The 26,335-nt window shown below is 40.5% G+C and overlaps 1 protein-coding gene across 6 annotated transcripts in view; it reads right to left on the minus strand.

Moving 5' to 3' along the window:
* The window catches only part of SPIRE1 (spire type actin nucleation factor 1), a 125,371-nt gene extending 99,339 nt beyond the window's left edge, over positions 1-26,032 (minus strand). Inside the window, exons 1-2 of one of the 6 annotated variants that reach the window (XM_048939138.1) lie at positions 25,558-26,031; positions 15,134-15,168 (exon numbers count right to left, since the gene is read on the minus strand). In XM_048939138.1, the coding sequence (XP_048795095.1) occupies positions 15,134-15,168; positions 25,558-25,876 (354 nt within the window). In that variant the 5' untranslated portion in view covers positions 25,877-26,031. Of the gene's footprint in view, positions 1-15,133; positions 15,169-25,557 lie in introns of all 6 variants that reach the window. The other 5 variants (XM_048939137.1, XM_048939139.1, XM_048939140.1 and 2 more) reach the window with 5 other exon arrangements.
* Between the last annotated feature and the right edge of the window lie 303 nt (positions 26,033-26,335).

Genomic DNA, 26,335 nt, shown 5'->3' on the forward strand with positions numbered 1-26,335 from the left:
TCCTGAATAGGCATATATATAAGCACGTATAATAACACAAGTTTCTTGTTACTGAGCAGATATCCTCCAATAAGGAATACAAAATAATCTCAGGTAAGAAACGCCTATACAAATAATCACTAGCAAACATATATCTAATTTTGAGACATCCAGATCAGATGTGAGGAGAAGGAAGTGTGAAAGCAACACAGTGAGAAAGATCCAGGTTATACAAAGAGTTCTTAGATAATGTAGAAACTATCCAGTCTGGAAAACATTTCATCAGCAGCTTTACTGTAAATAAACAGTGATACAATCTAAAGCAGAAAAGGAAATATCCAACTGTCTAATGAGAGTGGTTACCTAACAGTCTTTCCAAGATCATTCGATTTCATTTGAAACTGGATACATCACCGTATAACAAACTGGGTATTTTAAACAAGCCATAAGACATGTTAAGTAACAGCTAACTTTACACATTAGGTTCAGTGATTTGAAGCCTCTTCTAAAACTTATGATCAGTCACAAGGCTCCATGCCTCTTGACATCATTGCTTCACTTAAAGGGAAACTACTTTTTCCCCTCCATATATTTACATATTCAGTATGAGCACACATTTATCTACCACAGCTTAACAAAAAACTACCAAGTCTCATCCAACTTCTTCCTAACACATTCGAACACACATTAACTCCTGGTGGTGTTTCACATGTGTGCAAAGCACTTATGCTGCCAAAAGGGAACACCAGCACATCACTACACCTTTTTTTTTTCCTCCTATTTCACTGTGACAAAACCAGATGCAGACACATCTGCACACACGGTACATTCTTGCTTGCTATGCATAATAAAACATGAGTTCTGCATCCAAGAAAGTTCATGGCAAAGTTCAAGTAAAACCACTCATTGAGGCCTGGTATGAAATCACCAGGACAAAGACAAAAGTCATTTTCTAAAAATACAACTATAAATTTATATGTTAGAAAGTGGAAACTAGGAACAAAAAATAACAAAATTAGAAACTAGGAACAAAAGATTTATTACAAGCAATCTAAGTTCCTCAGTACCTGTAACTCAATGTTTCAGCATACTGTAAGTACACCAAGGTTTGGGAAGTGTTTCTGGCTTTAACAGCCGTCTGAGAAAGGAACTCACGCAATTGTCTTTCATGCTGTGCTCCTACACCAGTGCTCTACTTCAAGCACTAACTTCCATGCCCTCAGTATTTCTCAACCTGCAATTCAAACAATTGCTAAGATTAAAGAGAAGACAAAAAGAACACATTTGTACCTGTGCATTACTTTTTCAAATAACTACAGCTATTACTAAGAATTTCTTTTTCTGCTTTTGGGTGACTGCCTGCCTAAGTATTCTTCACAATGAAGGTTATGAAAGATTGCCAAGTGAGCCTGTGGGATCTCCTTGGATGCAATCAAAATCTGACTGGGCAAGGTCCTAATCAACCTCATTTAATTTGAGGTTAACATTGTCTGGAGCATCTTTAGTCATCGGGGTGGAACAGATGACCTCCAAAGCTCCCTTCTAACCTACATTATTCTACAATTAAATGATGCTATAACTTTGGCCAGTTTCATGCCCAGTGCCACAGATTTGCAATCATCAAAAAGCAGATCACAGAGGCTTTTCAGGAAAGCTTTACCATACAGGTATGAAGCCAGAATCCAGCACAGTTCTTGGAAAAAAACAACAGAGTTTAAAACAGTGCCATACAACTTGAAAGTCCTGAACGTGTCAGTGCTTGAGATCTTCTCAACACCAACTCTAACACAGCTAAGGCACTGGGGAAACAAACAAAAGGTATCAAATACAGCAAAATCTCAGCAAAAAAATCAGTCTTGGTGCAACGCATTAGCCATGCCAAAAGGATTTGAGTAGGGATGGCCAAAACCCACAGCTACTGCACAGTGAAGACAAAAATCTGAGAGATAATATGAAGGGTTTGGATCTGTGAACGTTAGGACAGCTCTTCACATTGAGAGAAAGTAATACAGCTCAAACTTTGTGCTCCCAGAAGGAAAACACTAGCAATGTCTTCTCGTAAACAGCACTGTGAGTACCAGGAAGACCAAATTCATAGAAAGACACACCAGCAAACACGTTGCCAAAGGTACAAACTCAATAGGGTATTGTGTTGTTTAGTGTCCTATGACACGGGAATCAGCTTATATAACATCTTATGACCTAACAGTGCAGGCTGAAAAAAGACAACACTTGTTTTCCTTGACCTGAGAAATCCTATGTCTCATCCATAAGTCAGATGCTTTAATGGGCGAAGCTGAGGAAATCAGACTATACACAGTAATTACATCTCTAAGATAGACTGCAGCAGTCTTATTCCTCCAAATTAGGGGCAAGAGAACACAATGTCATGCAGCAGGAGTCTGCAGATCATGGTCAGATCCCCAAAAACATACAACAGAGAGAATACAGTATGAGGTATAAGGCATCAAACAAGTTAACTGTACACTGTGGATCCTAGCTATCAGTGTTATCAGAAGGCGCAGCTGCTAGACTCAGGGCAGTTGTACTTAACAAAATTTGTGGTTGAAGACAATGCTGTATCTATTCAGAGTCATTTGTTTTGATCAAGTTTTTTTGCCTCTGCTTGTTTGTTTGTTTTGGTTTTGTTTTTGTTCAGCATACTTTTTCTTCTGAAAGAAGAAATTCTGCAAATGAAATCCTGCACTGGGATGCTGAGGATCTCTGAGATTTGCAGTGCCCACAATAGAAGTGGGTCAAGCCAGGGACAACACTGGAATTTGTCTGGAACACCAGAGAGGTCGACATACTGTAAAAGCCAACCCATCACCCTTACAAGGAGGAATTCTGCATATGTGCCCTGTCTGTTGGGATCTGAGACCAATCTATGTTGCACTACTGTATCTCCGCAGAGCAGCAAAAATAGTTTGTGTGGTGTGGATACCAAGTTATGTGCTTAGAGGAGACTGTTCTCAGGACATAGATTGCTACCTGTCATCAACTGAAGGAAAGCAGAAAAAAGCAGACTGAGATTCTCATTTACTGAGGAGCTGAAGGGATGACGGGCAAAGTAAGTAGAGAATAAAATAAAATAAAAAAAGAGTAGTACAAAAAATGAGTCAAGAAGATCATTCCATTACGATTCCAATGAGTCATAAATAAAAAAGTAAATTCAGAAAAGAACACAGTTCCTGTTGTGCTGAGTGATTCAGAGGACTGACACATTCTCAACTGCATCTTCCGCATGTCATGGGGGAGCTGCAACAGAGCAGCTTCAGTGAGCAGTGCAAGAATCTCTGGTCTTGAGTCTTGGAGGTATGTTTGAATGCAAACTGTGAATAAACATGTGAACTATCTCTGTGAAACAAAGTGCCATATCCCAAGCAAGTTCATGCATCAGTGTAAACATAATTACACATACAGTTGCTTTGGACAGGAAATCAGGACTACAAAAACAAGCACTGTTAGCAAAACAACATGTTCTTTAGTAGTTTCTGTACAATTCTTGGTAGAGAATATATTTATTTCCAAGTATAATGATTCTCAATTTCAATGCATTGAAGCCAAAAGGGCTTTAAAGGCGGTTCATAAAAAAGATGGAGGCCAACAGCCTGACAGTGATAGAGCAAAGTGTTAAGGGCAGTGAAGTGCTGGCACAGCTGCCCATGTAAGCTGTGGTGCCCCATCCCTGGAGGCGCTCAAGACCAGGTTGGAAGGGACCCTGGGCAGCTGAGCTGCTGGGGGACTGCCCTGCTTATGGCAGGAGGTGGGGCTGGGTGGACTTTGAGGTCCCTTCCAATCCAAACCATTCTGTGATTCATTCCATGACAATACCTGAAGTAGCTACTGTGCTTTGTTCCTACAGCCATCAAACAAAGAAAAAGCACAGCAGTCAACACTTTCCTGTTTTCTGTTTAGAAAGCTTTTAAAAAACGTGCCATCACAGTCACTTCCTAAACCCAGTAATAAAGCCACATAAAGAAAACAAAACAAAAAAAAAAACAACCAACCCACAAGCTGTGCCATAAAAATTCAGTTGTCTTCAGCAAACAGTATCTTTAAGTTACAAGAATACAAATACAATTGCCTGTTAATCCATATCATTGAAGTTGCTATGTCAAGACAGGAAATGAAAGACTGCGTATCTGCTGCTGCAGTGCCTGCTGTTGGGTAAAATCTATCCAGATACTCATACAGATGTAAGATAGAAGGACTAAGATCTTCATGATATATATAAGCAATTCTAAAGGAAAGGAAAAAAAGACAAACTGCTGACAGCAATGCACTTGGTATCTCATTAATTTGACAGTTTGTGTTTCAACATGACATTTGAAATGCTAGAAGAATACAAAAATGCTGTTGAAATGTAAATCCACAGAAGGATTCAGGCTGTTTTTAATGATTATATCTTTGCTCACGATTTATCTGCTGAAAAATGATACCTGTCCTCTGAAGCATATTTTATAGAACGAAGGACTATTTTTAGGATCACCGACTTGCTCCACTCCATCAGACTTTTTTTCCCCTCCAAGTTTTCTGTCCTGCTACTTAAGAATTACCCAGGTACTGTGAAGCTAAACATTATTTCATTCATATTTTAATGACAATGCACTTCATTTATCTCAGTGTCTTTCCATATGCTGCAATAAAGAAAGAGTTGCCTGAGTTTTCCTATTCAGTATTTTTTATTTATTTTTCTTCGCCTTATTACTGCCATGCCTGACTCCTGCTCCAAGTCCCCCAAGGTTTACTACTTTCTTTTATAAGGTTGTTCATTTTTATTTTTCCTAAGCGTTCCAACAGCTTCAGTTTTGAAACTGTAGATATCTGAAGTATCTACAGGAAATTTAGGAGCAAATCTGTCTTCTGTGTAGGAGCAGTGCTTTGTCCATCTATGGTCAGCAAGCAAACAAAAGAAGGTAAAGTGTGCTTTTGTACCAGCAAAGCAACATATGCATACATAACTCTGAAAGAGATTTATTTGAAGGAGAATGGATTACTGCTTTCATACACAAGCATTTAAGAAATCTACACAGATTAAAAAAAAAAAAAAAAAGGATAAGTTAGTCTGCAAACAAATTGCTAGTATTTTGATGAAATGTCTTTCAAGGCAATTAGTATTTCCTTAGCAGTGAAGTAAAATAGGTTTGTCATTTTGGGTACTATTTAAAGTCTGCAAAAAGATTTTTGCTTTTAAGATTGGGGCTTAAAGAACCTGGAATCAACACTGGCTCTGCCACAAAGCCTGAATGTCACCCGGGGTAACTTCCCTGATGTCTTCAGCTTGATTTTCCTTTCTCTAAAATGGAACAGCATTTGTTTTCTTCCATCAGTCATTCATCATGGCTACCACATAATTAAATTACCAGGACTACTCACAGAACCTCAAGTTCAGCACACACCTCATTTACTGCTGGCTTTTAAACTATTAAGTATGCTACCACATTTGCATGTAGAGCTAGCACAACACACAGACATCAGCTGGAGGACCTGAGATTTGCAAACAGACAGCACTCAGAAAGTGGGAGTGCAGGGATTAAAAACTGGGATTTAACTTTTAAATAAATATTGTCCTTAAGTAATAGAATGAAGTACCTTCAATTGAAAAATAATTTTGCTCTAGCTCTTCCAAATAAGTGGCAAAACTCTCGATGATGACTGCATACTTTTCTCCCTTTCTCTCATTTAACAGTTCTGACCTACATTTTTCAGATTAGCTTTTCATATAACAATTAGTAATGGCTCCAAAGCATTAAAAACTAGTAGTATTTCAATACATTTTCTTAGTGCCAATACTTTAAGTGTTGCAGGCACGCACATGGACTCCTCACACAGCGCTTCTAGTCAAATGTCCTCTAGAATTCATAACAGAAATACCAAGCAGCTTAAAGTATGTTAGGTTCAGCATTAGCTCTGTCTACTAGATCTGCATTAAAAGATTTCTGAAAATGGACAAAACTAAGGCTAAATTTTGAAGAAAAATGTATTAAAATAAGAACTCTGTCTAATAAACAAAGCCATATCAGTCCTCAAATAGTTAAGCTGAAGATCAAAAACTAAAAGCAGTATGGAAAAGTAATGTAGGATGTTAAATGTTATAATAACTGTTGCTGGCCAGGATGCACTTAAGAACATTAGTGTTGTTAGTAGTATAAATCAGGTTAAAGAAAAAAAAAAAAAAAAAAAAGCAGAAAATGGAAAAGAATGATTTTCTGCAAGCTTTACTCATTGTAGCTTGAAAGCAAACTACAGTAGCAAGCCATACAGAGACGTATAAACAGGAGCAGCCCTTTTGGAAAATTACAAGGTAAGAAAGCAGCTAGCAGGCAGAGACCACAAATTACTTCACTGTTTTCATGCAGTTTCAACCATATTTGTTTTCTCCGTGCCCAACTACAGGAACCACCCTTGGAAGATGTAGGGATTGCATGAAGCTTGCACTGCTGTAATACAGCTGAAACGCCCAATGCAGTATTCAAGCACAAGGAGCACTCAGACAAAAAAAATGTAATCGGACATGCTACAAAGCACATTCAAAAAGAAGCACTGCTTCACACACCAAATGGTGATTTGGGGCTACAAATACCTGGTTGAGAATACACACATATCTGTCTCATCCATATTCTCTCTAAAGTTGGCAGCACGTTGGCTGCAAGGTCAGGAGCCCACAGCACCAGGAAAGGCACATCTTCCAAAAGGAGCAGGCCAGACAGAGCTTCTCAAAGCAACTTGTTTACTGTACAGTGAGTGCCTGCTCCAGAGCTACATTAGTGTGAAGGAGATAACCTGGGTGTGCAGGCCAGAGCTGAACAGGAGAGCAGCATTCACTAACCCAAAAGCCACGATGCTGTCAGACGAGGAGTCTTGTAAAAACAGCTTTGCAGAAGTATTTATCCACACTGCCAAGAAAAGAGGAGGTGGCTGGCAGTTCACAACGGCTGAGACAAAAAACAACAAAAAAAGAAAAAGTAAAGGCTGAAATAAGTGTTGGCACCAGAGAAGAGAGGGGTGCTTTTAACAGACGGCAATTAAGGATTTGGCAAGCATCTGTAGAAGAGGAAAGAGTGTGAGCCAAAGATAAGGCTAATATCGCAAGTCCAGATAACAGAGAAAGACAGGAATACAATGAGAAATGCATAACAGAGAATTAATGAATTTATAGCAGTACAACATCCACTAGGCCCTACAGAGCAAGGAAACAAAGGTGCAGGGAGCTGCAAAAAAAAACACATTTGGAAGTGGAGATGCAATGCTGACAGTCATCAAATATGAGGCAGAGGCAGTAACACACACCCACAGAAGCAGATGACTAACTTTCTGGACAGAGAAAAACAGAAACAAAGGAAGTTAATGAATGAACTATAGAAGATTTTGAGAGAAAAAGGGGAGGAAGGCTTGGAAGTAAAGGTGCAGAATGAGTGAGAAGCGGAGAACTGGACACAGGTGTTTCAGGCTTAGGTAAGAATTTGAGGGGGACGAAAATGGTCAGGTTAACAGTGTTCCTACCTCCTTAACTGAAGCAAGAGCTAATCTATGAACTGTGAGCAGCGTGCCCTATCCTTGTTAATTATTTAACCTCAACTTTTTGCTGAAGGTGAAGGTCTGAAAGTGGTACAAGGTGCCTTGTAATTTACTACGTAGTTTCATTAACTACTGGTTAATAGAAGAAAGGGACACGATGAAACAGCCATGTAGAATTTAGTCACCGCTTTTTTTAATTTGTATGTTTAATTTACTATTTTTACTTCCTTTTAATAAATCAAAGTATTTCACTGCACATGCCTCAGCACACAGCAACGCTAAATGACAATCTAAGAGTTCAGCACTGAACATTTTTTGAGCCTTTCATTCATGTCACCAAGGAGAGATCTTGGAACTTGCTTTCTACTTAATGATTGACATTAACAGGTAAACAGCAGGAAAAAAAAACAGTTTAAGATGGAAATGTTCACACTCATAGTTCACGGGGAGCACAGAAACCTACCAGTTACTACAAAGTTCACTGCAGAACAAAAGCTCACAAGTTGCACTGTGTGATGTCCAATGAAGGAAAGAGCAAAGGAAGAAAAACTCTTTTTTGCCTCAGTGAGCCCCCAGATTCAGTACACTTTTTTGCCAAAGAAAGTATACAATAGTGCTGCAAATCTTGTGTTGTTAAATGTCTCTGCTTCTCAGGTCAAGTTATTTAGATAAAACTTTACACATTAGTGTTCATGTGAAGAAGAGCATTTAGTCACAGAATTGAAAGAGAAAGCATTTGTTTATGTACTAACCAATTTCTGATGACCTCACTGTGTGTGTCTTGTGAATGCCCAAGGATGGTGTCACAGGGAATTTCTGATCTGCTCCATTATTAACCTACTGAAAACACACCTGACTGAAGACCAAATTAGGTTTCATTCACAGTACTTTCCTCAAATAACCCCTGGAAATCCCATCAGATGACACCATACTTCTCCCCCTTCTCTTGCAGGAACTGAAGATTCTGCATGTTCATAACAAGAGGACATCAGCTCTTCCTTCTGCCAGCATATTGTCAAGGCAGCATCAGAAAGCAAGAGAAATTAAAGGCTAAACAGTACTTGTTCATAGAAATTTCATGTGTTCATTTTCATTATTAGCTAAAGCTGCATTTAAAAAAGGTCTTTCTTAATGTCTTTTTCCCAACTGTAAATTGATGGCAGATCTACATGTTAAAAGAACAAGAATTCTCAATATTCTCAAAACAATATTCTTCACAGAACACCATCAATACCCACTCATACAGGGAAGTTACTTATACCCTGCAGTGATATAGCTATCCTATTGAAAGTAATATATCTGGAAAGAAAAGTGCAATACTATATTCAGATACTTAGGCTGTTCATCAAAGTACTCTGCTCTCCACAACAAAAAAATAATGGCATTAAGTCCAATTTCCCTCGGTTTCCCAAAAGTAAAAATTCCCACTGAACCTATCCCTTCATCAGTGTAAGTGCAAGTGCTAAGTGAATAGAAGCGTACAGGTTCCACTCATAAACGTAGCAAAGAATGGCTGTAAATAAATGGAAATTTTCAGTGAGAAACATTACTTTAGGAAAAATTTATTTACCATGGAGATGCTTAAACTCTTGAAAAGGCTTTCTAGGGAAGTGGTTGATGCCCCACTCCCATCAGTGTTCAAGAGGCATTTGGACAATGTCCTCAATAATATGCTTTAATGTTTGGTTAGCCTTGAAGTACTCAGGCAGTTGGACTTGAAATTTGATGGGCCCTTCCAATTGAACTGTTCAGTTCTACTTACATTACATTGTACATCTACTTATCACTTACTCCATCAAAGCAAAAGGAGAGAGGGAAAGGTAACAAGATACAAGACTTAGGAAAAGGAATCAAACTAATAAGATTTCTGACATCACCTCTCTTTTTTTTTTTTTCCTTCTAAGAATTAAAATAGAGATGAAGATATGAATGAAAACCCACAGTCTGCCTGCTAAATAAATATCTCAAAACTGCCACAGAGGCAAAAAAAACACAGCACTTACTAAAAGCAAGCTATGATTCAACATTAGGTCCTCAATATTTTTCTCCATTGGTGAGAAAAAACATGAGAATTTTTCCTTTTATTTTTCCTTTCAAATTGTCTCATTTCTTCTTTACATTTTAGCAACCTGAAAACTAATATAAAAGATGAGAGATGATAAAAGTATTTTACAACTGGTTATGAGGCCATGGATTCACATGGATTTGCAAAGTAACAGTAATACTCACTGGGCTTCTAGGTGCAAGAGAGAAGCATCAAGAACAAATGTACACACATTATAAACCACAAACCAAGTATGCTGTCTTCCACTGGACTCCTGAGGGGTACAAAAGCTTTTTTCCAGTATTAACTAAATAGAAAATAGCTAAGTTAGAAACAAGTGATAAAGGCACAATTATTCAAGCACTATACTCTCCAAATCATGTTCTTTGGGTGCTTTTTGTCTGTCATTTCATCTACATTTTATGTACTTTTCTTCTCAGTCTGTAAATCTTCTGCGTGTTGCAGATGCAGAGTAGTGAATGTGTTATTGAAGTTCTTCAGAACAGAAGGGTTTTATTTTGTTGTTTTTGTTGTCCACACCATCCCACTAGGTCAAGCTTATTGCTGAACCTACTGAACTGCAGGGATGTATTTTATTTAGTTTCAGAATTGCCTTAGGCCAAATCCACACAGAAAAGAAAGGATAAGAGCAGCCTCCACTAAATTACACTTAGAATTATTATTTGGCTTCTATTCAAGCTCAGAAATTTCACCCTTTGTTAGGATTACTTTTTTATTATTAAATACTTTATTTGGACCTTGCCCCAGTGCTCTGAAATCCATCTGTTAAGATCAATCATTTTTTTGTTTTCTATAGTAACCAGAACGTTTAGTATATTAACAGAACAGGCAGAACATTTAGTATATTAACCATCTTTAAAACTGTGGTACTGCCATATCTGCAGCCAGCACAACTCGCTTGCTTCATCAACCTAATATATATCAGAATTGACACATTCTGAAAACACAGCCTCTCTATCAGAAAACTCATAACTAGCACACTCTTAGAAACCAGCACCATATTATTTCAGAAACCTTTGAAGGATTCAGTAGACAAGGAATGTACTCAGAATTTTTGTTGCTTCTTTTTTTTTTTTTGTACTAACAATCAAAAATGAAATTTCTGAAAATTTGCATTTTTAATTTCAAAATTATAAACTAAAGTTTTATTATAATGAAACGAAAGGACAATGCAAGAGACTACTCAACTGCAGGCACACAACCAACACCTAAAGCTTAAGCTTTCCCTGCAGCTTGACCAAGTAATCACATTATTCTTTTGGTCTGTACAAGGAGGCAAACATGTCCACTGGCACAAAAGAATGGCACCTTGAAAGCTGATTAACATGATAGCTGTCACGTCAATCAATATACATGGCAGCAACTATAGATAGGACAGCATATCATTAATATGATAGATATCAAATGGTAGAACAATAGAGCTGAAAGAAAAGGGGTCTGCAGAAACTGAGGACCAATCCAAATAACCTTATTCTCCTCACACCGAGATCCCTTTCAGAGTAACATAAACTAAATTGGTGAGCTTTGATTCCCATATTTCAATTGTGATACAACTGGGTAATGTGAATGGCCTCACATATTAACTACAGAAGGAACATCTTTGTGATTTGAGATTTAACAGAAGCACCATAACACCTAACTTACTGCTCCATGTTCAGCTATTTCTGCTTTTCACAGGCAAAACTTCTCTCGGAGTGATCAAATTTACTGCGAGACCTATTTTTCCTCCAGCTATTCCAGCAAACTAGGGCTGAATTTTTGTCTCTCCGCTCTCACCCAGCTGATAGAAAGGTTTCCTCACAAATCCCATCAGACTTTGGGGTGCACAGATTATTAAAGGCACATCATATCATGCTGCAAAATCAAAAAGCCTTTACAAGGAGCAGTTGATTTCTCTTCCAGGGACCCTGGACAGATGGCATGATTGGACTATCACTAAATCAGCTTAGTCAAATACATTATTAGTTCTCCAGCCCAATAATTCACTGTGTATTCTTAATGAAATCGTTGAATGAAAAGGGCAATGTGCCAAGCTTAAAGCAAGTAAACAACAGAAATCCACTTTCCTTCAAGATCAACCCTCTCCTGATATTTATATGAGACACAAAAGACTGAGCTCCTCTTGAAAAAGCAGCTCATTACAAAACACAGAAGACCAAAATCTAAATTCTACCTCTGTGCTTGTGCTTCCTATATAATCAAGTGTCTCGTTTTGTTGTGACTATTGTAGTGATTCAGGCAAATCACGGGGACAGATGAGTGCCTGCCACAGAGCAGCCACATCAAGGAGCATCATAATGGGCTCTCAGGTATCTAAAGCACCAGGTCCCTCACAAGCTGGACACACAGCATCTCCTGAGGTAATGCCATTAACAGGTGTATGAGCACTTCACTCATGACCACCAGCACCTAATGTTCCAGCACAGCTTAATGCTCTCCAGAAAAGATGCATGACTCTGCTTTGATTTCCAAGAGGCCACCCTGAATCCCTGTTAATTCTCCTCTTAACAGCACAATAATCCACGAGCTTTCATGGAATTACCAGACTTGTACCCAATCATTCACAGGGAGTTTTGCCAACAACAGTCAGTCACATTTTTACTGAGGGAAATTACTCTCATAAAAACATTTCTGCCTGTCCTCACAATGACATTTCCTTTGTCACCATAAGGACGAGCTCAGGAAGTAGAACTAATTACCACCACTGCATGTACCAGTGATTCTTCACTGCTGCAACTGCCCCTCCATCAGGATGCAACTCTACTGTAAATCCAGAGATTAAAAAAAAATATCCTAGCTATCTGTGTACATTAAATAAACCCATTTAATACTGGTTGAATTTTGAGCATATAACACACTTGAATGTAGGCATGACATTGCTTTTAATGCAAAATTATTGCACAGCTTTTCAAATCCTACCAGTCTGTGCTATTAAGTGCAAGGTCTCATCTCCATTAGCATGAGAGAGGTGGCTGATCTGTTTGACTCAACACAATAAATAACAAGTATTTATTTGTATTGAAGTAAACGTAATTTTCAATGCACGTTAGGACTGTAATAATTATATGAAACACATATAACCAACAGCTTGCAGACACAGCACACAAAAGGCTCCTCAAAACATTGTGACAATTGATTCACTTTGTGATTTGACATGAGCTGGATGATGTTGAACAAGTAGTTTATTCACCATTGTTTGGGACAGGTTATTTCATTAATTCCTGACTTTTAAACAAATGAGAGAGTTTGCATGTATTTTCATACCAGCATACACACCACTTAATTCACACCGCAAGCCTATGATATTAGGTGGGTCTTCTCCAATACCTGGCAATTAACCTCTCCTACATATGACTCACTCACATTCACAGAATGTTTTCTATATGAGCACTGCATGTTTACAAATGAGGCTGGCATATTTTATATAATCTTCACCACCTTGTTTGAGACAACAAAGTAGAGCTATCATCAGATACAGAGTCACAAGCAGACGCACATTAAATAAGGTCACCTGATTCCTTACTTCCCACTATGGCTATGGCAACTGGACCCTGAATTTAACACATAGCTTGAAATAAAAGGAGTATCGAATCAGGATAGTTTACATGTTCTGCAAAAAAAAAAGTTATGATTATTATTAGCTACATTTTTAAGACGTTTTCCACAAACTCTAATATATTCAATTAGGCCACAGGAATCTAAAAAGTGCAATATGCTCTCTCTGCTGAATTCCTGGTTCTGAAAAACACCAACATCATCCTCACCAAGTCTAAAGCTGCAGCCCCTCAGGGACTTTGGAGGAGGAAGGAGCCACTGACTCCTTTGCTGTCTCCTTCAAGATGACAAACAGAAGAGTCAATATGATCATGGTCAAAGTGATCATTAGAGACAATTTAAAGTGATGCTTTGTCCCAAGGCAAATTCTGACTTGCTGAAATTTTTCCTTTCTAACCATTGACAAAAGTAATTTTTAAAAAATACTAAAATTCAAAAGCTCTTTCTCCATGGAAGATAAAGAAGCAGAATATATCCAACTGAGTCTCAACAATCTCTTTTGAAACAAAAGCATTTTTGTTTTTTCAAAATAGATTTTTTATGTTCCCTTACAAATATTTCAACAGAGGTTTATTATCATCATCTCCATTTTTACCATTAGGGTCTTTCATTATCTTCTGCTAAAAAACACAAAGCAAATTTGTAAACAGTATTTAGTATGCAAAGCAAGTGACACAATAGATCATCATTTCTAAGAGAGGTACTAGACTCATGAACCAAGTTTCTGCAAATTCTGGAATAAGAACAGAATGCTTAATTTGCTTGATTTGGACTATATAAACAGAAACATGTTGACTTTCAATGTCTGTACTTGTTTCTGTCAGGAATTACCCTGTATCCTGCAGAAAGAACCTTCCCATTTTGTTATAAATGCTTGCAAGAATCTGGATGGCTTTGGCAATTTCCCATGTGTGTTGAATTAGCTGGGTTTTCATTTTACCTTTAAACCAGCCATTTCCACACACAGTTTTATCTAAATATAAACCTTATGGCAACAGCCATTTGTCACCTTCACATATATTATTGATGAGAAAGCAGAGAGCCCACCAATTAGGATGCCTGCACTGACGCTATCTCCAGGCTAAGCCTGAGGTACTGATTGAACAGCTGAAGTAAAAACTCAGTTTTACACTTGAAAGAAAGTTCAAAGGCAATGAGAACAGACTGCCCTGCAAAGGATACAGATAGCTGTGCTAACTGCTGGAAAACTTCATTTAAGGAGTAGACTATATGACTTACTCTGTATCACAAGAAGCAACTATGAGTTGACATCCTGTTCAACTAGAAGGTCTGCTTAGTTTTCATTCAAGCTTTGGATTAAATCTATGAATCTGACATAATGATAGCTTGAACATTCTTTTAACCCTCATCACAGCTTAGTATCAAAGATACAGTGTCAAATAATGGTCAAGATACAAAGCAAACAGTTTTAACTGGTTTTGTCTTTCTATTGCTAGCCCACCAAGACATCATACAGTATTTCTTAGGCCCCATACTGACAATTCTAAATGAAAAGAAGTATTAAAAGCACAGGAAATCAGGACAACTTTAGGTGGACAAACAATCCGGAGATCGCTTGTCTTCTCTGCTTCTATCCACATTCTTGGGTTGTCAAATAACATCGGCCTATTCCATAAATACTTACTATTTATTCCACAATCTACCAGTTGTTTCTAATGTAACTACATCAAGAGAATTTATCCAAGAGAAATTATCTAAAACAAAATATTGTGCTGAAGATTCATATTTAGAAGAAATGACAACGAACAAGTTTATATCGTATCTCCAGCCCTGTTAATTGAAAACTACATGGACTTTCTTTCCTCTGTATCTGAGCATGAGACCCAATATCTTACATTAAGATAGATTTATGCACGTGTTAATAAGTAATAAATACCATACACATTTCACAGTAAGACTTCCCATTCAAAGCATTCCACATTTACAGTATATGATAATGAAAAAGCTCTGAGCTAAATCAGCACCATTGGAGAACACAAATACTTTTCTTACCTCCATTTCTGTGCAGTGTAAATGCTCCGATTTATCTGTAAGGAAAAAAAAAATAGCTTTCAGATTAAGTCAGTGGGCAAAAAACATGGTTCTTTGCCTTGCTTCTATCACACATTTCAGTAATACTGGCGTTATACATGCATCACAGACTTAACAACAAAAAGATTCTGCACTCTTTATTTGATCACAATTCTCCCTTTTATGATCTGTCTTTAATGTTTGGCTTCATTATTTAAATTGTATGAATGATGCTTAGCCATGAAGAGAACATGCAAACGTGTTGGCTTCAATTAAGTAGACACAAATAATTATTTCAAGAGAGAAAAATATCATTAATTTGCAACAAGGAAAAAGCCACTGCTTCATTTGATACTACCAGTATATCAGAGAGTTGAACAACAACACCAACTTCAAGAAAACTAAAGAAGCAATATTATTGTAATATTTTTGTAAGTCCCCCTTCTCAATTTTTGCATCTCCAAAACATCACTTTTGAATATGTATGATACAGAAAAATTAAGTTTCTCAACTGTTTCAGATTGAAAATCTCAATTTTCTCAAAGTCCAAATGTTTGGCATAAAATTGCGAGTGGCTTGACGGAGTATAAAAAATAGGACAGAAACTTTGCACCAAGTACCATTTCAGCAGCAAGATTACCATTTCATATTAATAATTCATTCCCAGAGCAGTGCAAAATAATTCTGGCAGGATGATCTTCTGTTGGAAAACAATAATCAAGAAAATATTTCACAGAAGTATCTCCATTTCAAAGGGGAGCTACCCCAAACTTTAATTTCAAAACACGTAGGTATTTAATTTCACTTCTTTAGTCTTTTTTCGGGTAGTGTTGCATTTGCACTGCTACATCTGTAGTCTACAGCGCTGGGCCTGACGGCACTCAGCCTGGGAGCGTGGGATGTGATTCTGCATCCCCACCCATTCAGAACTCAGGCCTGCACGTGTTGGCCAGAAGTGTCTGCTCTGGGTGATGGCTGCTGAACACACTTAGGGAACCAAAGGCCTGAATGGAGTGGCCAGGGAGAGCCTGCAATCTGTAGCCCTGACTAGGAAGATTGCTTTCATCAGATTGCCTGGTGAGCTCAGGAAGCTCAGCCAAGTGGTTAGCATAATATTAGCACTGAGGAACGATCATGCTGGCTTAATACACAAAATCTGAATGGCATGCAAAACTGACAGCGCTAGGGAAGTCACCCGCATAGAAACAGATTAATTTTTCATATTGCAGTAGTCACCTTGCCTTTGAAACTAAAGGTTAAACACGTCTTGAATGAATAGGAAACACCTAACCTGTAGAGGGAAAGCTGTTTGCCTTCATTTTGAAGGCTCGCCAGTGTAAGCTGAACACTGGTGTCTGATTTCATAATGAAGCACAAGAGAGTGACTTAAAAGGGCGGCTTTTAAATACATTTTGCATCCTCTTGTCAAAAGGACTGGGGATTCTGGTTCGTTCATGTCAAGATCCATAGAAGAGCCATTTTTGGCTTTCAAAATGGTCAGACTTGTGTTATTATTTTAAATTATAATTGGGGGAAATTCACTAAACTTTTTAGTATCCTATGACTACTAGCAGAGTTATGAATATTGGGGGCTAATTCATTGAAATCTAAAAGACTGCTGAGCAAAACAACATGAATCCACGATACAAGGCAATACAAGAGCAATTCTCAGAAACATAGTCCAAACAGGGGGAATAGATAGCAATTTTAAACCACTAACCATGCAATGGCAGAGCAGTTCTCTAGAACATGTAACCACTGATAAACCATGTCAAGTTGCATCTCCCGTAGCCTGGTGGAAGAGGAGTCCAACACCACCAGGTCCTCTCAGTAACACAGACACAAAGCACCCATTGCTACACTTCAAAGCCATGCTGAGGTCCTACAAAGAGCCTTTGAACTGAAGTCTTAACCAAATCCTGAAGTACAAAGCAAATCCATCAGCCCAGACCAAAAGAAACAGTGTAAAAATCGTATTTAGAAAGGAATAGCAAGAAATTCATCTCACAGCATCTTTGATAAATCTTTGATAAACTTTCATGAAAGCACCTGAGCTTCAGAAACTTGCCTTATTTCCTATAAATTTCTATCAAAATTAACTACTGCTTTCAGAGCCAACATTTATTATTATTGTAACTAAGTAACATATTAAGCTGAATTTTTCACTCTCATTACGTGCAAACTGGGTAACACCACCAGAGAGTTGTTTCTAACAGCACTTAAAAACGGCAGAATTGTTTTTTACCATGGCATTCCATATTCCAGGTAGGGAAAGGGGAGAAACAAGTAGTTTAAGTCTCACAACAGCTCAAATGTACTACAGACAGTATTTGAGACAGGTGCAAACTACTGATTGACATACACCATTTTAATATCATGGACTTACCTCACTACTCCCTTCCCTACCCCTCTGAGCCCTGATTCCAGCTATAAGCTGAGCAGATTTCCCCACCCTGTTTGCAGTGACTGAAGGGCACATTCCTCTGGAAATTTCCAAAATTACTGAAGACCCAGATACTAACAGTGCTTGCCCAATAAACACACACTGCCTTGAATCTATCAAGATTGACATGAATTTGCTTTTGTGTGGTCCACGCAAGCCAATTTACTCCGAATAGCCGGGATCAGAAATTTCTTCTCTTCAGCTGAGATTACTGAAAAAAAAACAGGAACTTCTAAACATAGCCTAAGGGTCACACTTTCCTAATTTGCACTGGGAGGAATAAAAAATACATCCCTATAAGTCATAAAACTGTCTCTGTTTGCAGTCTCTGTCTGCAAGCAGCCTTACATGTTTATCTGGTAACCAAGGGAAGGTTTACAAAGTCATTTCAGCTGTTGCTTCTTTACCTACATCCTTCCTTCTCCACCCTGTACAGCCATTCAGCTAGCTGCTAAGATGTGCAGCAATTTCACCATTCTCAACACCAAAATATATGCATCTCAGTAGCATTTTCCCATGACAGCTTTCCAGTAGTGCATTCATTACTAGCAAACAGCATAACTTAACCCATCAAGTTAGCTTTAGTTTACAAACAGGCTACAGTTTGGGAAATCACATGATCTTTCACTCACAAACCAGTGAAAAGCAAAACTGCTCATTTTTTGCAATAAGCAAAGAGGCTCAAATAGAAGGTTTCTTATATGTCTGAAAACAGTTTTCAAAGAGCCCCATATGTGTCATGAAATAATAATAACAACACAACAACAAACCCCTGAGCAACATTTATCATTTCTCAGAATCTCTGTTTGAAAATTATTCATATTTCCAAGCCCCAGCAAGTGGAGTTGGGCCAAGCTTCCATCAAGCACTAAGGTACTCTGACTCATCCCTCAAGGCAGAAGCTTCAGGCTGCCATTTATACAGGGAAAAATAATTACTTTCACATAATATCTCAGAATGCTGTTTGAAAAAAGACTGTACACAATTTATCAATAGCCCGTGCTTCACTCAAGTGTAATCGCCATGCCTTTCAAGGATGAGCAAATCACAGTTAAGGATCTCCACAGATTTAAAAACAAAACAGCAAGCATATCATGTACTGCTGCCAATACTAAGGAGCCTGCATTCAAGACATCATTTTAAAGCTGAAGTAGATGATTTGGCATGTTGAAATGGACTGATAGAGGCTACACATGCAGGATGTACAAAACAATTTGCACTCCACTGTCCAAAGAAATCCTAAACTAGAGTCGATGTTTGTGATTTGACACCACAGCCACTGGGCTGTTGTTTCCACTACAAGCAGCATAAGAGCCTCAGATCACCTTCCTGGCCTGCCTTCAACATCCCCAGATCATCTTGATGGATCTGAAAGCACTGCTTGCTTTCAGAATCAAGACTGTCAGCACTGATGTTCCAACAACTGTGTATATGCTATATATGCTATAGTAACAAGCCTGAAAGCGATTTTGTGTTGAACAGTAATATTCTACTTGGATTCCACAGCCTACTTCTGTGCTTCTGGGCAAACCAAACCTACTTCTTCCACAACAGAAGACCTCAGGGTGCCCTCAGGAAAGAGGGGCACTGCCCATTCAGTAAGTTGAATTTGTTATTTGCTTTCTGACTTCCAAGTCTTCAAGAGGTACTGTACCTACAGTAATAGTAGGCCTTTATCTGTCCTTAAGAGAAGAAACTCCTTAAAAGAAAAATATCAGACTCATTTAGGCAATGCTTTCAGACATAAGGTAAGTATTTGGATGGTGCTGTGTGGAGCCAGGGGTTGGAATTGACAATCCTTCTGGATCCCTTTCAACCTGGGATATTCTGTGATTCATTTAATCATCTGGTTGCAGGAACTGTGGCATTCACTACCAAATCTGGCAAGACTTTCAACCCAAAAGTCAAGATTAGTACCAATAAACAGGAAAGGAAGAAAAATGAAAAAAAATAAAGGCAACCAAGCAACATCAGAAAAAGGAACACATAAATAAATTGATGCATAATTACGTGGAGAGGAAAATAATGATGCAGCAGGAGTGAGACACATTTCTTGTAGAGGACAGATATTATAGGAGAAACAAATGAAAAACAATGGAAAGACAGAGAGACATCTTGAATAAAAACAAAAGCACATAAACAAAATGTCTAAGTGGCAAAGAAAAATATAAGTCAAGCACAGGCTATAAGAACCACCAGGCTGCAAGGTGGAAGGTGAAGAAGACTGAGAACAGGAAGAAGACTGGAATTAGGATAGTTAACAGGACACCCCTCAGAAAGGCTATTTTTAAGGAAAATGCTTAGGTCTTCAGGATCAACACATCCCTCCTCTAAACTGTGTAATTAAAGATGACAAGAAATGAGGTAAACCCTTGCAGCTGGCTTTTTGAATCTGCATAGTGATTTCTATATCTGCCTCCAGTTGATTTGGAAATGGTCTGCCTCGCTTTTCAAACGGGGACAGGACAAAAGAAAGAAAATTCTTAGAGAGGATACAGAAGGAGCCCAGAAATCTCCTCCACTGTGTCAATCTTTTATCACGCCTTTATCTTTCTCCATTCAACTTGGATTCACTGAAGTTAGTCCTCATTTTGCACAGTCAAAAGTAATCATAGAATCGTCGAATGGCTTGGGTTGGAAAGGACTCCAAGGATCATTGAGTCCCAATCCCACTGTCAGTAAAGATTGACAGTTCTTTTACATGGTTATATTTTGCAATGGAAATTATTTCCAAATAATATTCTTTAATGCCAAATTAACAAACCTACTATGCTAAAGCTACCCTCTAAGATGTGATACAATGATTATTCATTGTTTTGTCCCACTAGTACTCTGCACAAGAAAACTGGCTCTGGTCACTGGGCAATTCTTTCTACAGTCATCTGCTCACTTTCTGAGGCAAACCTCTAAGTCTACCTAAGGATCAAGTCAATTTTGTTATTCTAAGATAAATATTGTGGTCAGTGTGCATCTCCAAGTGCTGCTCTATTCATAGCCATCATTCTCTTGTGCAGATACTTATTTAAATAAAGATAACACACTCACTCTTCTCTGGCAAGTCCATACATAAATCTTTCCCCAAAAATGCTTGAATATGCACTCAGTGTTCACATGTCTCAAAAAGCTTTCTTTACCTTAAGTTCTGTTACTCTATTTTTCCTCCTGGAGCTATCCACTTACTTGCTGGTCCAACAAGCATGTGTGCTTGCAACAGAATGCTGACTGAGGCCACTGGGAGTCTTCAGCAGGCCACAGCTTTCCTAAATGGATACCACAGCACTGTAGTACCAGTTATGAGCTTCCACCAGCTCAACTCTCTTTCTGTCCACTCAACTCTCTTTCTATCAAGAGATAGAAAAGTAGTCCTCACTTTTTCTCTACCTTGGCTATACCTGCAGCCTTGTGTTTACACTGTACAAACTGACTCACCTTTTTGTTGCTCTTAAAGTGCACAGCAATAAAATTCAATAGCACGCTCACAGCTCTACATGCGTCACACAAACTAGCTTAAGGTTTTATCAGGAATGGAACAATAATTGTTCTGTCTCTTTACCAGATCCAACTCTGCAATCTAATAAATTCAGAAACAAAAAGTTCTTTGCAGCTTTCTTTTGTTAGAGATGATGAAAAAGCTCTCTCCCATTTCTATGATACATTCATTGTCAAGAGGGATCCAGGATTCTACGTATCTTTAATCCTCTCATTGCCTGCCCTACCACAGCCCACCTGCCCCAACCTCAGCAAGGACAGTCACACTCCAGTCAGCCTCCTTAATCATGCTGCTGTGGGTCAGCCCCGCTGCCTGATGCCACGCTCAGCCCTGAATCACCCCATTAAAGGCTAATCTGTCACACCATCACAACTGCTGCCCTCATTTTTAGAGTCCTTACCATGCTAACCCACTCCTACCTATCATCCCTCACCAAGTTAGTACCTGGTAAACTGTCACCTTCAGCCAGCCCCTGAAGCTGCATTCCATTACCCATTACTTTTTATTATCATTATGAATATCTGAAGTCCACAACTCTTCAAAGCTCCTTGCTCTTAAGTTTTCCTTTGGAGTCACAAATGCAAATTTCTGTCAACACCAAATTACTATGCTTTCACAGCCTGATTTGCAAAAATGTAAATGTGATAATTAGTAACAGAGGTCACCTATCACTGTTATTAGCTTTCTTCCACTTGTTTTGTGCAAGCATCTCAAATGTGAATTCATGCATTTAGTTATTTGAAACCATAGACATTATTTTGTTACACTGGGGTCTTTCTGTTATTCTCTCTCCAACAAGGTTCCTGGTAGCCCACTTACATTCACAGAAAGCCACCCAAACTTCCAGTGCTTCAGCATAAGCCACAACTGGAAGCCTTCCAGTTACCCTTATGCACTAGAAATGATAGAAAGCTTGGCATGACTGAGCCTAAACTTTTTCGCTTTTACTGATGAGCACAGCAAGCAACAGAGATGAAGCATTAACCCACCAAGGCTCTTCTCTGCTGTCTAGAGCCATTTTCTTCCTAGTTTGACTTCTGCCATAACTAGATACAGACCTTTAAAGTCTAGCAAGAAACAGTGAGGTTTAACCCATTGACCCTAACTATCTTTAAGTACAAATGTTTCTGAATACTCTTCTGGATGCAGACCATAATTATTAATTCTAGAAGTGGGATTTATTTCAGCAGTATTCATAGCAGCACCTATTTTGAAATTCAAATAGCAACCATAGCTACTCCTATCTATTATCTTTCAAAAGGATTGACCAAATTAGAAGGAAAACATCAGGACATTCATTTTGTTCTGAAAAGCCTGCATATTTTTCCTCATCATTCTTCAAGAGACTGGTAGATGAGAACGTCTTGATGCACACAACCTCAATTTGCATTTATTAGCCTTATAATTTCCACCCTGCCTTCCAGTAGCTGGGCACACAAAGAAGAACGTGAAAATCACTAAAACTGCCAACACTGTGTAAGCTATTCCTCTCTAGCATGTCTCACCCTGAGCTCTCCAAGTCCCATGAAAGCCACCACGTAGTCAGCTTCTCTGTGATCTTTCTGGTTCAAAGCAGGAATACCCCCTGCACCCTCGCTCTGAACACCTGGCAGCTGTCCCAGAGAAAACCTGCATGGTACTTAACGCTGACAAAGCCAGCAGCAGCCTCCCTCTGTGCCTCCTCCTACAGGGCCGAAGCACAGCGCAGACAAGACCCGCAGCCATCACATGCAGCAAAGAAGGCTGAGGAGCACTGCCTGTGCACAGGCCTCAGCAGCTGAAACTTGGTCTCTCCAAGCTTCTTCATCCCAACAGGAGAGTTGTCTCCTAGAGTAGAGGGAAAACAACCAGCACCATTTGTAAGCACTGCTCCTCAAGGAGAGGGAGTCAAACCACATGCTTACATCAAACATTTAAACTTGTTCTGAAGTTGGTTTTGATTGCAGCTGACACTTTGCTAGATGCCACCGTTTGTTCACTTCGTGTCAATTGCAAGTAAAACACAGAAGAAAAAGAAGTGCACTAGGTAAAATACTGTCTGTGCTTTATCTCCAATTTCATCTGGGGCTTTCGTAAGCAATCTACATTTCTGTGGTATTGAGATGTCAGACAGTTACAATGATTCATACGAAGACGACCACAGAGAACTGCTCATTTTTTGCACATTCAGGTTTGTTCCTTTCCTCACTCCAGATCTGACAGACGGTATGGTTTGCAACACACTGTGAAAACATCACTTCATCAGTGTCCCTAAAGCAAACTCTATGACACGGCCGTATTTGCTCTCAAATTAGCCTGAGCTCTGCTGACAGGCGTGACTGATCACATCGTTCCCTGCAGCCCTGAACAAAGCCCGAATGTTCGCTACCCAAAGGCGCCATTCTTTGGGGACTCCTTTATTTGCCCACACAGGATTCTCTTGTGCACAGACACAGAAACCAACAGCCAACATTGGATTCTGTGAATCATCCAAACCTATGCACCGACCTACAGTCATACATTTTTTATGCAGTAACAAAACAGTTTCACAGCTCCGAGCATTAACCCACAGAACCCCTACTGCTCCCACTAATCTCCTGACACAGCTACTCAAGCCCTACTTGCCCAAGATACAAAGGCAGGAAAACAATGATGAGGAACCCTTCCTTATCCTCACTCACTGAGGATTCAGTCAGGTAATGTAAATGCTCAGATGAAAATGAGCGACTGGGTGATGCTTCCATTCTGAATTCTTTTTTTCTTCTGGTTAGCCAAAAACTAATTGGTTAAAAAATAATAAGATAACCAAGTATTAACAGACTCCATTGGAAAAATCAAGATGTGAAAACTGTTCTCTGGTTTTGGTTTATGACAGGAGTTCAGTATCAAGGCTGTTCTCCTGCCCTCCGTATCAGTGAAACTCATCTTTGTTTCCTACCTCAAGGACATTTAATTCATTTTCTGGGTATCTTTAGTTGGAATTTCAAGCACTGCACATTAGCCAGAAAACTGATTCACAAGAAATGGGTTAGGAAACGTACCACTGAATTCTACATAATCAGTATTTCTCTTTAAGATAACTTTAATTTGTATCTCAAGAGTAAAATTAATGTGTCCAGACAGACAGCTGTAGGGCCCATGCTGCTGCATAGGGCTTGTCAGCCATATCACCAGGGTAGTACTCCTTACGTTCTCGCTGCAACTAAGCAGAAGGCATGAGTGTTAAAGACAGTATCCATTTGAGAGGCTTGAGCTGAAATTGGGTCACAACACTCACTAATAATCACCAAAGGACACTGCAGGGAGCAGTGAAGAAAAGAAATGGAGCAGCTCAAAAAATACCAAAAAGAAGCAGGCTAGCTATCAGCTCGTCAGTATAACACATCATCAACATTCACCGTATCATCCAAGTGATGGTTTCCAATAGAAACCTGTACAGGCTCCACAAACCAACAAATAAAAGCCGCTTGACCGGAACCACACTGGTTTTGTGCTGTTGACAGTTACTCCTGCAAACACACAGAATCCTTTGTACAAGCACAAAGGCTGAGCAATGCATTGCCCCAATGTGCTCAAAGCTACAGATGCGGGGGAGATGGGGGAAGTACGCCAGGAGGAATGTTGCTGCCCTGCAGATTAAGGCAGGAGTGGGATCACCCAGCAGTGGACAGCTGGCAGCAGGCTCCCTCCTGCCTCCTCCCTGGGAGAAGCCTGAACTTCACACCCTGATGCACCCAACAGCTTCCTACAGGCCATTAACATGTACTATACGAGTCGCCAAATAGTAAGGAAAAAGGGAAAGAAATATAAAGGGTAATTAAAAAAAGGAAAGAAAAAAAAAAACAACCATATTAAATCAATGCATTTCCTACAGCTGAATAGAGAGGAGGAGTCTGATAGCATCTCAGAACACTATAAGTAAAGCAGCACGCAGCATGCAGTACTTTGCGTTCTTGTGACATGCTGGGTATTCCCTGGCACCTCTGGGTGCTGGGCCGGCATTCTATTAACATTACAATAACCTGGTTTTTAAATTAAAAAGCACATCAGGTCACATTTGAATGGAAATCAACTATCAGGCTCGTTTAACTCATGGTAGGAGATCAGGGCCCCTGTTCCATTCTGTGCGTTCTGACGTTCGCACATACAGCCAGCTCCAGACCAGATTACCGTGAATCTCTGCAGAGACTTCAGCCAGACACCCCATCAAAAGGCCCCATTACGAGCAACACCCAGCATAATTCACACGCTCCCATTTTGCGCTCCGCAGCTCCGACACCTCTATCTATCTCGGGAAACCCGGCGCCGGTGAACGTCGGCGGATCGCCTCTCGAGCGACGGCAGGCTGCGTCCCCGCGCCAGCCAGCTCGACTTTCTTTTCGGAAAGCATGCTTTATGCGCAACCACGTCTACAGGCAGCCCGGCCCGCGGAGCAGCCCGGTCACCAGCGCTGCACGCAGCGCCCCGGCAGGACCCCCGTCCCCGCGGCCTTACCTGCGGCGGGCGGCGCGCGGAGGGGCTCGGCCTGCTGCAGGGTGACGGCCCCGTCCCGCCACACGCGGAGGTGGGCGGCCGCCCCCAGCCTGCCCGCGGGGCTCTCCCGGCGGCGGGCCCGCAGCCAGGCGCAGCACTGGTAGCAGACGGCCCACGCCTGCTCCTCGTTGATGGGCTGGTTGTAGAGCCGGAGGATCTCCTCCAGCGACAGTGCCTCCGGCTGCCCGCCGGCCCCGCCGTCCTCCTCCTCGTCGGCGGCGGCGGAGGAGCGGGAGGCGCCGGGCTGAGGCTCCGCGCCGCGCTCCCCCGGCAGCGCCATGCCCCGCTCCGCAGCCCGGGCTGCCTACGCTTCTCCTCGGCTCAGGCCCGGCCGCTGCCGCTCGCGGTGTCGCTGTCGCTGCTTGTGGTGCCGCCGCGCGGTCCCGCCGTGCTCATCCTCCCCGCTCCACCAGTGGCGGCAGGCCGCCGGACAGCCCGGCCCAGGCGGGCGGGCGGGCAGCGGCCGGCCGGCGGGAGGAGCGGCGCCCGCCGCTGCCGCCGCCGCAGGGGGCACAGCTCATAGCAACGCAATGGCGTCCTCGCCCGCCCCCGCTGCCAGCAGCCGCCGCTCGGCGCCGCAGCGCCCCCTGCCAGCCGGACCCTGCTCGCCGCGTCAGGCACAGACGAACCTGAGCTGTGGGGCCGTGGGATCCGCGCAGCTCCGGCGATGAACCCCCCTCCAACATTTAGCAACCGTGCGATCCTACGGCGCCATTAGTCGGGTTTACAGGGAGCGTCG

This window comes from Lagopus muta, chromosome 3 (assembly GCF_023343835.1).
Source record: "Lagopus muta isolate bLagMut1 chromosome 3, bLagMut1 primary, whole genome shotgun sequence".
Lineage (NCBI taxonomy): Eukaryota > Metazoa > Chordata > Aves > Galliformes > Phasianidae > Lagopus > Lagopus muta.